Consider the following 12,355-nt stretch of genomic DNA (forward strand, 5'->3'; position numbering starts at 1 on the left):
ATTACCCAATCTTTTGTTATGTCACATATTGTCACATTGAGAAAATGTAAATAGGTTTTCTTTAGAAAAAAGTGTGTAAAACTGACATTTTATTACAGTGTGTACAACTGCAAGTTGGTAACTTTAATTTGGAAAAAATCAGCAAAGCAAAGCAAAACAAAATGTAAACTTGATCTGTAACTCATCAAAGTAGACTCACATACCAAAAATAAGCTCAATATCTGCATGTGTTTAGAAAAAAAGTGCAGAAAACTTAGATTTCGGTAAATTCAAGGGCCATAATTCAGACAAAAATCTGTGAAGCGGAACAAAACCTACATCTGATCTGTAACTCATCAGGGTAGATTCATATACCAAAATTCAGCTCAATATCTACAAGCATTTAGAAAAAAAAGTGTGAAGAACTTAAATTTCAGCAAATTTTTTATAGTTCAAGGGCCATAACTAGGACAAAAATCAACGAAGACAAATGAAACGTAAACTTGATCTGTAACTCATCAAGGATGACTTACATACCGAAAATGGGGTCAATGTCTAAAACGTTTAGAATAAAAAGTGCTGAAAACTGATGCCTTCTGATATGCAGAAGAAAAAACTAAAAATCTGTGAGCTGAAGAATACCCTTAAGTGCCCTCCCTAAGTTGTCAAGAAGTAGATTTGATGTTGCTTGAGCTTGAAATTGAAATTGCACACCATATTGCAAAGCTTTTTGTCAAATTACCAATTGGCTATGAATTTATCAAGTCTATTTGGAGAGAGAACTGTCTCCCTTTTGTATTTCTCTTAATGTAACCTGCCACATGTAGAGACAGTTAAAAAAAAAACCCTAACAGCTTTTATTTCTTTAAAACCAGTTATCAAATAGTTTAATAAATGTCATTTCAAAGTTTTAAAGTAAAGATCTGCATGTTATATGGTATCGTCCTATTGTGTATTTAACCACTTTCAAAGGATGGTGCTCCAGTGTTGATCACTGGCAATTTCATCCTATCTCTACTCCACTTCCTTGGAATAAACCTAAGATCTGTTTACACAAAATTATATCCTTCCACATAATAATAACTTTCTTAATTTGAACCTAATTCCTTATATCTATCATTAGCATTCTTTAACTTTGAGATTTTCTATGTTTTATATATGAAGAAATCTGTTAAGAATTCCAATCTGTAATTCAGTCATAATTTGATGTGAGCCCTATACAAATTACAGATAAACCATACAGTTTAATACCTCCTGGATCATGTTAGAAATAATAATAAGTTGATTTCCAAAACAAATAATCTTACCTTGAGATATTTCTGAGGACAAATTCCTAGAAGCTGACACATGAAGCCCTACATTAGTCCAGGGTAAGATATTACATTCAGATTTCTCATATGTCCTGTGTAAAAAAGTTGTCTCTCCTACACACCAGAAGTAAGACTGGATCCCTGATTCAGTGTCTACAAATCCATGCCAGTGGGCAGAAACAGTATCAGAAGAATTCCTATATTCCTGGTCTAATCTGCCTGTAATTTTAAAATAAAATTCAAAATAATGCCTTGAATGTGATATGGAATTTTGCAATCTGTTACATTTATTTTTCAAGAATATGACAACACATTACAAGCAATTATTTTATTGGTATATACATCCCAATCACACCATAGACCCATACAAAAATTTACACTCCTCATAGAAAATACCCCATAGAAATATCCATTATTATGCATGTACCATTACATTATCAATTCTAGATTAATATCTTTTTATGTTCTTCAACATTTCAACTCTAATTTATACTTATGGAAAAAAGAAACTGTGCATTCCTGTTTAATGTCAATAGTGAGTAAACTTCTAATGCATATAAATTCCTTAAAATTGCAGATATTTGCTTGAATTTTTTACACAATGCCAAGTTAATGGCATAGATCATTTTTTGCAAAAAATTGAAAATTTGTGACGTCTGATATTAAAAAAACAACACTTTTTTAATTAAAAACTGAAAAAAAGTTTATTGCAAAATTGTAACTGTAAACTCTCCACAGAATGATGATCAAAAGTTTACATCAAAATCATTATCACAATCAGATATATAAAAATGTACCCATTTTTCAAGATCAGATTTGTGAATTCATTTCTTTAACTACTTACCTTTTTTGTTAAGAAAGTTTTTTTTCAATTCCCAATCATGAAAATTTGAATTTGGATGTTTTAGAAAAAGGAATGAGACATTAATTTGTCAAATATTGAAAGAAAAGCTTTCCCTCTTGTAATGATTTAACTCCAAAGGTGTGTGCAGTTTCTTATTTTTTTTAATTTGCATATTAATACAAATTTGAAATAAAATGTTTTCCATATTCTTTACATTCCCATCCACCATATAGTTACTAAAAAAAAAAAACTGTGTATGTTTATATATAAAACTCTATTCATATATATTTGCATGAGTACCAATCATTACAAATTATCAAATAAAAAAAAGGTTGATGTAAATATGGAATTAAAAATAAGATTTTCCAATAAAAAAATATCAAAATCATTAGTGTGTTATACAGTGACATTTGGATGGACTAATATAACATAAATAATACAAAACAAGAAATCTGAAGTGTCAGTCCCTGTAAGAATCAGGCAGTATGTGAAACATGGTATGAAAAAACCCATCATTTTGATAGTGTAATTTGACTTTTTGCACCATCAGAATCAAGGAAAACAGACAAGATTTTTCATATCATGCTGGACCACTGAGTTACAATTTCAATGAAATGCACTGAAAATGAACATTTCAAGGGAAGAAAACTTTGTCAAAAACCTCATTTTTCTAATTATAAGATTCAATAGAAAAATTTCTAAGCAAAGCCAGTGATACAGATTAAATAGTGTTATTTTCAAATACAGAAAGTATCCTTGAGTGATATTACATTGTCAGATAGGTGGACTTTTTGACATGCATGTTTCTGATTTTTCCCATTTTGCCTGATTCTTACAAACACTTACACTTAACAAACTTTCAGTTCCCATACCTAATCCATCATAGACAATTCCATCAAACGGATCTAAATGATCTACAATGAATCCATCAGAGGAGGATGTTGTATGGGCACCAGCGTAGTTATAGGCGATGACATTGGCATAATATTTGACACCAGGTGTCAGGTTGATTCTGGACATGTTGAAACCTGTAGCTGTTCCTGGGATTACATCACTGATTGTCAGAATATCGTAACCTTCAACAGAAACAAACATATATAATCATGACGATTAATTAATTGTTGTTTTACATCATAAAGCAAATATCTTTTTTAGGATGAGAGTGTGTGCAGTTCAATCAAAAGACTGTTTAAACTAGTCTGCACACTGAATTGGGTATAACCAGCAGGTAGGCATGCATATCCTCACATATGCCATGTGCTTTGCAAAGAATCAATAATGAAGGCAGTAAAAAACTATCAGACTACATTAACTATATTAACTACAACACAATATACACCTGGGAAGGTACTCAGGTAAAATATGGCATCATGTGATAAGAATGTGTGAAAGATTAATCAAATTATATTCAATTGTTTAAGACCCATTAAGATAGTTCTCCTTGGTATAACAAGAAAACCCCTAAGGTCATCCAGATGGGGAAAAAATCTGATGTACTGGTACCATATAATAAACAAATTGTAAAAGTTTCATCAAATTCCATTCAGTGGTTTCTGAGGAGTAGAAGATTACAACTTGGGACTGATGAACATACACTCATAATCAATATATTCCATGTGCTTTAAGTATACAAACCTCCTGGGAAAGTACTCAGGTAGAGCCTGTATTTCTCTATTGTAGCATCAGCCTCTAAGAATTTATTTTTCCATGTGTAAGAAATAGGTCTACCAATTCTCATATAATCATCATCCTTTACTGTGGTACCTTGAACTTTCTCTGTAACCTGTTATAATATTATAGTATTAAATTAAAGTATAATGTTGCAGATAATATACAACTGACAGCATATTACATGGTATCATCTTGCTTTAAAAATAAAAGTGTATCCATGATCTTGATCTTCGATCTATGGCCTTGAACTATGACCTTTTAATCAGGCAAGCACTACTTGTGTAACCATATCCATATTTTTTGTGACAACGCTGAAAATCAGGTTCATGATTTGGTATCCACAATTTTTAAAAGACATTATATATATGTATACTTTTCTTTTTGAAATACTAGAGAAAATTAAGTTCCTTGTGTATTTTGCAATATGTGGATTTTTTTTGTTAAGGCTAGTTATATAATACTGTTACGTAACATAGCAAAAGACACAATTTGGGCCTACTAGGTGTTAAGTGTCAGTCACACTCAACACTGAAGGCTAACACGTATGTATACTCTCTTGCTGTTATATCTGTTTTTAATTGGTGTATGGTTGTTGTCAAATCATGAAAAGTACCAGCTATTAGAAAAATCCCTATTTCTTCAGAATGCCAGAGAAAATGATAGTCACTAATATTATGAGTACAGATACCATTTATATGTTGATCTTTACATGCAAGATTTATAGTTCTAAAATCTGCCTGATTTTTTTTATCTACTTAAACTTAATACATACAGCAGTTCCCTTTACATTAGCTAGAGCTGGTGGCTGTGTCATCACATAGATACCATCAGTGACAAAAACAGCATAAGTTGTGGCTGAATACCAGACTCTAACAAACACAGAGTAGACTAGAGTGTTCCCAAGTAATGATTTATCTGAAAAAAATAATAAATTTACCAGTATAAATAAGAAGTATTGGTATTATTTTTTTAACGCCACTAAGCTATCAGTATTTGGCAAAATGGGAAACAGAATTGTGATTAGGTGACTTCTGTGTCCATGGAGAAACGTCTTTTAGGTCAAAGGGTAAAAAGCGAAAGTATACCAACTGTGTCAGAAAAAGTCCTTTGTAATGACAATATAATTACTTAGATTGAAATTCTTAAAAGTTTCTTGCATACAAGTACATGTAAAAAGGTTTAAACTTTTCTTTTTTGATGTTGAAACCCTAAAAAATCAAGCTGATTAAATGATCTCACTTTAGAGGCAAGGACATATCTTCTTTAACCATGTGAGATAAAACATGATTTGTTTACCCATTATTAACAATTTTAGGTCAGTTCACCCTTCATAAACATAAAATTGCCTTAAGAAAAATTGTAAATGTCCCAAGCATAACATGACCAAAACTTTTAAACAATCTTTACAATATAATTTTTCATTGATTCCAGTCCAAATTAAGATTTTAGCAAGACTTATCTGAAATTAGGTGATTGTTTTGTGGAACACCAAGTTGTCACCAATGGACAAGGATTGCCAAGTAGGTGAACATGTTAAGTTTGCTAACCAAAGTGTCCATGATGAGCAAGTTACTATCCTTCTATGAAACTGCTCAGTTGAAAGACAGTTGCAGTTCCATGAACAACAGAAAATCAGTTTTCTAGGGACTGCTCGCTCATTCAGTATGAATGTTAAAATACAACATATATAAGAGTAATCAAGGGAACCAAGGCTATAGCAGTAATCAAAAGAATGCAATCCAGGGACAAAGACCAGAAATGGAAAACAGACATAAACAACAAAGAACATAAAGTAACTAAAATCATACATACAAAGTAACAAAAGCAAATGAGCAACTCGGACTCCACTAAAAACTGGTCCATGCTCCCAGTTTTTAGTGGAGTCAGAGTTGCTCATTTATGATATGAATACTCCATATGCAGGTGTTGAAGGGATGTTGTCCTAAATTAAGTTAATCTTGATCTTGGTGTGTCTTTCCCACAAAGTTGTCGTGATATTTAGCTAAGAATATTGCCTAAAAACATCAACTTTGTTGTAGTCACATAGTTGTTCATAACTTGGTAAAACATATAAATATAAGGAAACAGATATTATGTGGCATTAGTTCATTGTAATGATGTCATATTGGTGCAACAATTTTACGTCATTTAACAAAAACTGCTGAGAATTGTAAATTTTGTTTTTTTCGAACATATTTAAGTCCACACCTTATAAGCAACTTCACATTTTCACATATGATAAACTATAAAATAATTATTTTATTGACTAAATATGAAGTTCTTTCTTAGGTGTGAACACCATTTCCTTGCCAAAAATATGACCAGAAAGTGACAAAAAAGTACAAAATTTGACAGAATATCTGAATATTAGTAAACTTCAAGCAATTTTTCTGTTCTTCCAATGCAAGAATTTTCAGAAGTCTTTATATTTTTCTAGTTTGTGATGTATTCAAGTTTGCAAATTCACAATTAAATCATTCAACACTTTATGATTAATTTTCAGTTGTTTTTTAGGCCAATAAAACCTTGTTGCCCATTCTCTTTTTGAGGTCTCTATTAGCTATTTGAAGGTAATTTGAATTTCTCAAGTCTGGATAAAAAATGGCAGTAATTGGTGTGTTTCCATCTGAGCCAGTGCTATTCGCTGATGAAGGCTGTAAAGGCATAAAATTTGGGCATCCCAATCTTGCAAGGTTTTATCACATGTTATTTGTATTTAGTTCCTTTTTACTTTTAATATATGGCAACTTTTCAAATAAGATTTGATGCTCAATCAAAACAGTATTCATTTTGGATTTTTTAATCAAAGACTGTTTACCAAGTAATGACATCACAGTACCAAAGTAGTTTATACAAAATAGTTTATGTAGCCTAATAAGAATGCACCAATCTGAAGACTGATTACAAATCAAATAAATTATTCAAGGCAGATACTAAATCTATCAAACCAAGTTTAGCCATAAATAAACCACACCTTTAGGAACAGTAAACACAGCTTCAGTCAGTTGTCCTGCATCCCTCCATACCTTCTCTTCTACTGGATCAAATATCCCTTGTGGTGATGTCTTCTTGGCATAACCTGCACTCCATTCATACCTATACAATTCAATTGTTGCTTACAGTATAAATATATATTTCCAACTTTTATTTTCTAAACATGAGAGTATTGTACACAGCAGAAATCTGGCCTTACTACAGTGTACGAAACCTTGTGAATCAATTTTATAGAGATCCATATGCTTATACATGCTATATCACACTATTGTGTGGATACCAAATGTCTTTTGATTATTCCACTGCCACAACAATAATGACAGTACCACATTATGATTGCTTGTGGTCTTATAAAAAAAAATCCATGAAGTGAACACAAATTTTATTTGTTGATGCAGAGCATTGGTTATTATGGTTAACCTTCATAACAAGATCAGGCAAACAGATCTGAGAACAGTACATGCTAGCTTACAACGTCATTAGGAAACAATTTTGTTTTGAAAACTGCAAATCAGTTCAGAGCAAATAATCTGAGCGCTTTGGTTTGGAAGCATTTTGATGTAAAATCAGCCAGACAAATCTAAGAACATTATGTGAGAGCTTACCACTTTGGTTTGGAAGGATTTTGTTGTGATATCAGCCAGACAGCTCTAAGTACATTATCTGATGCAGTCACAGCCTGATCACTGCTGGAGTATCCATTGGTATCAACTATATGTAGCAAGGAGTACTGTGTGCTTGAATGTATACCTGCAAATTAAGTTACATCACGTTACATGTGTCCATTAAACCCAAGGGCCATAACTCTAAATCTGTGCACTTGAATATGAACATGATTGCCTTAAAGCTTTGTGAAAAACAAAATTATTATATTTTGCTCTTGACGGTATTTCAAGAATTGCTAATTATCATACTTAACTCTTTTTTTCCCACTTAAGATAACATTTGGAAATGGAAAGAAGGAACACAATAAAGAATGAAGAGAGCTGCATGTAATTGCATGTAAGACAAACATTGCACCAAAAAGTTGTGGAAAACTTCATATGGATGCACCGTGTTAGGCAACTTTACACCAAAATATTTTTGTCAAATCACCAAAAATAAAAGTAAAATCCCTCAAACAATAACATTCAATAATAATCACTTAATGGCAAACACCACGATAATAACTTCCTGATACAGACATAGTTGATAAGGACATTTCTGACTGTGTTACTTACTTGTTGATATATCCACACAGCTTCCCAGACTGGGCTGATAGGGACATTTTTGATCTTGTGGAGCACAAACACAATGTCCTTCACATGACAAAGCATCACATCGTCTGACCAGATCTAGAGTGGTAGGTGGTGTCTTGGTGAAGGCTGAGTGGATCATTTCACTTCTTAAACCAACCTGGAAATATGTAATTACAAAGTAAAAATGCTGGCTGGCGTGCATGTATGTTCTCCCAATGATAGAATTTGAGGCAAATATTCATCAACATTAATATGCTTATTTTCCAATTTATAGAGCCAATCTGCTGTAGTGATATTGCCAGGTACATATGATGTTAAAACTATTCTATCAAATTTCATAAAAACCTGACTACCAGAGTCAACTAAAAGTTGCTACCACACATTACCTATGATTGACAGACTGACATAGATCTTTGCTGTTGTCCTCCAGCTTTTGGCAGCGAAATAGTATATTTGTATATTTAATATCAAACTTGGAATCACTATTGCAAAGAATTTATTTCTATAATTTAATTTATATGTAATATATACATAAATGAGTCTACAATTGGTAGGGTGAAATTCTGATGAATAAAGTTGTCAAACCTAGAGTTGTATAAACATTTTACGGAAATTAAGGAAAAACCTCATACATTGCCTTTGTAACTTGTTTGAATATAACCTTAGACTACAAAGTTGTTTTGGAAGATTGGAAAATTTTATTACCTCCCTTTGAAACTTTATTGGCCAAGAAATAATAAATATCATAAATACTAACCTTATTGACAGCCCAGACAGTTATAAATAGTAGATCATAATTAGTGATTGTTTCTGTCTTAATTTCATACAACTGGACCTTCCCTTCATCTCCATGATCTGTATTGGTATCCTTGTGTATGTATTGTTCTTTGTGATCCTTAAAAAATGGACTGATCAAGATAATGGAAGCCATCTTTTTTCAGTAATTTTTACCTATTGCTGGAGAATAGTTACTAAGATGGTTGGTTATTCTCCTGTCTTTTCAATGAAATATTTTCACTTATTAGAAACATTAGGGAAAGTATATCTTAGTATGGTTATAAAAATGAACAGAAAACAATTAAGAGATTAATAGGTTTATACACGAGTTACTATTGAAGACCTTAGATTTCTTTGTTTCAACACATGAGTGTTGAAAAATTATGTCTTCTGTACAAGTTAGTGGAGCAGAAGTATTGGGACACTCATAAGCGTAAGAAATCTCAGATTTTCATATAGGTACGAGTGTGGGTATTTCTTCCCTTAAACACTACATCAGTCAAATTTACCAATATCATTATATAGACAGCAGTGATTAACCAAATGTTCCCAGTGTAAAAATTTTTGATAATTCACACTGTGAAATAAATTCGGTAATTTCACTCTCGCGCTTTCTCCCACCAAAACATCACAACACCAATATCAATCAGCCGTTCACAAAATTTTAAACTGATGTTGAAAATAGCAATGGATAATGGAGGAAATCTACATAATAAATAGGATAATCAGTTGGTTATCATGATTAACCAAACTATGATTACTCATGCCAAGAACACACTAAGCTTTAACTTGTGTGCAGAACAAGTTCCGCACACTGGTTAAATCTAGGCGTTCTTTGAAACTTGTGACCATATTTTGATTATTTACTCTTTTCAATTAATTATCCTGTTAGTCATGGAGAACATCTCTATCATTTTCCATAATTATCATTGTCATATTACCTTGCAAAATAACAAATTGCCTGTGATGTTACCTGTGTAATTATTGGATTATACAATGAGTACTGTAAAGATGAGAGTGATTTAGCATCTTACACTAGTTGACTCAAAAATGCCCATTTACGGAAAAAAAAATGTTGTTTTTATTAAGCACTCTTATCAGCAAAGGTGTTAAAATCTTAGTTTGACAATATTTAACACACAGTAGATGTATTAGAAACTCAGAAATGAGTAATAAAATTACAATAGCTATAGCAGACCCCCAATAATATAATTACATTTTGTACATTTGTCAAGGTTGAGAAATTTTCTTTGAAAGTGTGTATAGACATACAAACAGATGCTGCATTCTTGATGTACTCACCTTTGTTAAATCCAAAGCCATGTAAGTTGACCCAACAGTAACAATGTAGTGGTCTATTTCAGAGTGTATATCACTGAAGCCAAGCCAGGCCAGATAAACAGCATTGGTACCATATGTCATCCATCCATGTTCATGTCGATCAAGGTCAGGATCTGATGCATGGTCAGTACTGATAGCAAACATCCCTGAAAGGAAACAAACAAAATCATGTTTACTTGAAAAACAGATGAACAGTGGTGACATATTGTAACATCCCTACATCACAAACAATGTTGTTTGGGTGACATTTAAATGTCTGGTTTACTTACCAAAATCTTCAGCATTCTGTAACATTGACTGTAATGCATTATGTCTGCCCACAATAATCTTGAACATAAATATCACAATGTATTTTCGAAATCTTTAGAAATCATGAGTACCCATAACTTCTGTTCACCTCTTGTTAACTAAAATATACCTCCAATAAAAAGGGAATATTCAAAGACATCGAATCTCTATTGACAATGGGAGTGAGGATAGAAACGCACAGTGGCATAATTTAACACGACTACAAATTTACAATTTCTTGTTGCAAAATTGCATTGTGTACATTAAAACACAATTATTCCTATATTCAATATAATAATGTAAACAATTTTTCTAAGTTGCTTTTTTTGCAGACTCAGTCAAATGAGCATAATTACAGCTTTAAAGGGTCGAATGTGTTTCAAAGTTTTAAAAAAACATGTTTGTATAATATTTTGCCCTTATCTGTAAACCACAAAAAAAAAGCCAACATTGATATGCTTACTAGTACCCCATCTAATGGTGGAGTACATGTACAATCATACCCCTTACCTCTAGAAGGAGGAGAACTGTCAACAAACATCCCCTGGGATATACTTGTGGCACAAATATCAGCACTATTACAAGATATCAAAGTAACATAGTATGTAACTCCATCATGTAGATCTAGTCCAGTAAATACATACGACCTGGCTATACCATTTACCTGAAAAATAATAAGTAGCAGACAATGTTAATTAACGTTGATAAGTTATTTTCAAGTAGAATAAAGTTTTTATGAATAATCACTGCAAATTCACTTTCTTCAATGTTCACCTTTACTTTTGTTTATTTTTTTAATTTTAAAAATTGTCCTGGTTATTATGTACATATTAAAATGGACATTTGAGACCATCAGAGACGGCTCAAAAACAATCTTGCAATGATTGCTTCTACACAGTATTTTGAAATTTTACTTTAATCATTCTTAATTAGGCCAAGGAAATAGCAAACCAGAAATCCAAATAATCACTCTTTACTGCCACTCTGAAGGCAATGACAAAATCAGAACCCTGAATTTTATCTACTTACCAACTGAGAAGACAGCATGAACTCCCCTCCAATATGAGAACTGATAGATAAATACTGTCTCTTGATATAAGACTGTTCATCTTCAACTTCCCATTCAACTTTCATAGAAGTCTTATAGATCTGTGTCAATCCATTAATACCAAAGTCTTCTGAGAATGTAGGGCGTGTGGTTATAATGGGGGCAGAGTCATCTACCAGGAAACCATTGGAGGAGGATTCTGACCACAGACCTGCAATAAATACATATATGGTTATTGGTATATAAATATATGTAACAAAGGGTAATGTTATAATGTTCATATAGTCATGTATAAGTAAGATAGGATAAATATTCTGACCAAAACTTTTGAAGAATAATAAAAATCACAAAATGCAGCTCAGCATTAAAATAAGTGTTGTTTTTCTCTGTAATGCAAAGCAGAAAATGTTCAAGAAATAATCTAAAATAACAGGTTAAAAGTTCAAGGACTGATTCCTATAAGCACTTTTTTTAAAATAAATTAAATTAATCATTATTGGGAAATAAGCTGCATGCAGACCTGCTTTGTTGTAAGCTCTGACTGTCACATAAATTCTCTGATTGACTGGCAGGTTGACAAGTTTGTGGGTGGAGTTTAACAGTGCTGCCACCTGTGTGAGATGGATTTCTATAGGGGATATAATATCCTCCTTTCCTGGTTTGGTACCAACTCTCCATTCATACTTTGCCAAACCTGATTGAGGGTCATCAAAACTTCTCCACTTGGCTGATATGTAATTCCTTCAAAAGTAATTCAAATTCTTGTTTATTAATAACTAGAAGATATAAAAAACTATATATCATGAGATAGATCTCATTATGGGCTATGAGCATGTATAAATGAATTTTGATGAAAATTGGTAAA

General features: G+C 32.1%; 1 protein-coding gene across 2 annotated transcripts in view; it reads right to left on the minus strand.

Moving 5' to 3' along the window:
* Window positions 1-12,355, minus strand: part of LOC148609868 (uncharacterized) — an 87,674-nt gene that overhangs the window by 7,480 nt on the left and 67,839 nt on the right. For both annotated transcript variants that reach the window (XM_088541348.1, XM_088541347.1), the window contains 12 exons: window positions 12,011-12,231; window positions 11,472-11,701; window positions 10,953-11,106; window positions 10,116-10,300; window positions 8,794-8,931; window positions 8,019-8,193; window positions 7,404-7,548; window positions 6,779-6,900; window positions 4,577-4,719; window positions 3,769-3,916; window positions 3,006-3,209; window positions 1,287-1,508 (listed from right to left, as the gene is read on the minus strand). In XM_088541348.1, the coding sequence (XP_088397474.1) occupies window positions 1,287-1,508; window positions 3,006-3,209; window positions 3,769-3,916; window positions 4,577-4,719; window positions 6,779-6,900; window positions 7,404-7,548; window positions 8,019-8,193; window positions 8,794-8,931; window positions 10,116-10,300; window positions 10,953-11,106; window positions 11,472-11,701; window positions 12,011-12,231 (2,087 nt within the window). The remainder of the gene's footprint in view (window positions 1-1,286; window positions 1,509-3,005; window positions 3,210-3,768; window positions 3,917-4,576; window positions 4,720-6,778; window positions 6,901-7,403; window positions 7,549-8,018; window positions 8,194-8,793; window positions 8,932-10,115; window positions 10,301-10,952; window positions 11,107-11,471; window positions 11,702-12,010; window positions 12,232-12,355) is intronic.

The sequence above is a fragment of the Perna viridis genome, chromosome 8 (assembly GCF_037379345.1).
Source record: "Perna viridis isolate PV_CMFRI_1.1 ecotype Kerala chromosome 8, ASM3737934v1, whole genome shotgun sequence".
Lineage (NCBI taxonomy): Eukaryota > Metazoa > Mollusca > Bivalvia > Mytilida > Mytilidae > Perna > Perna viridis.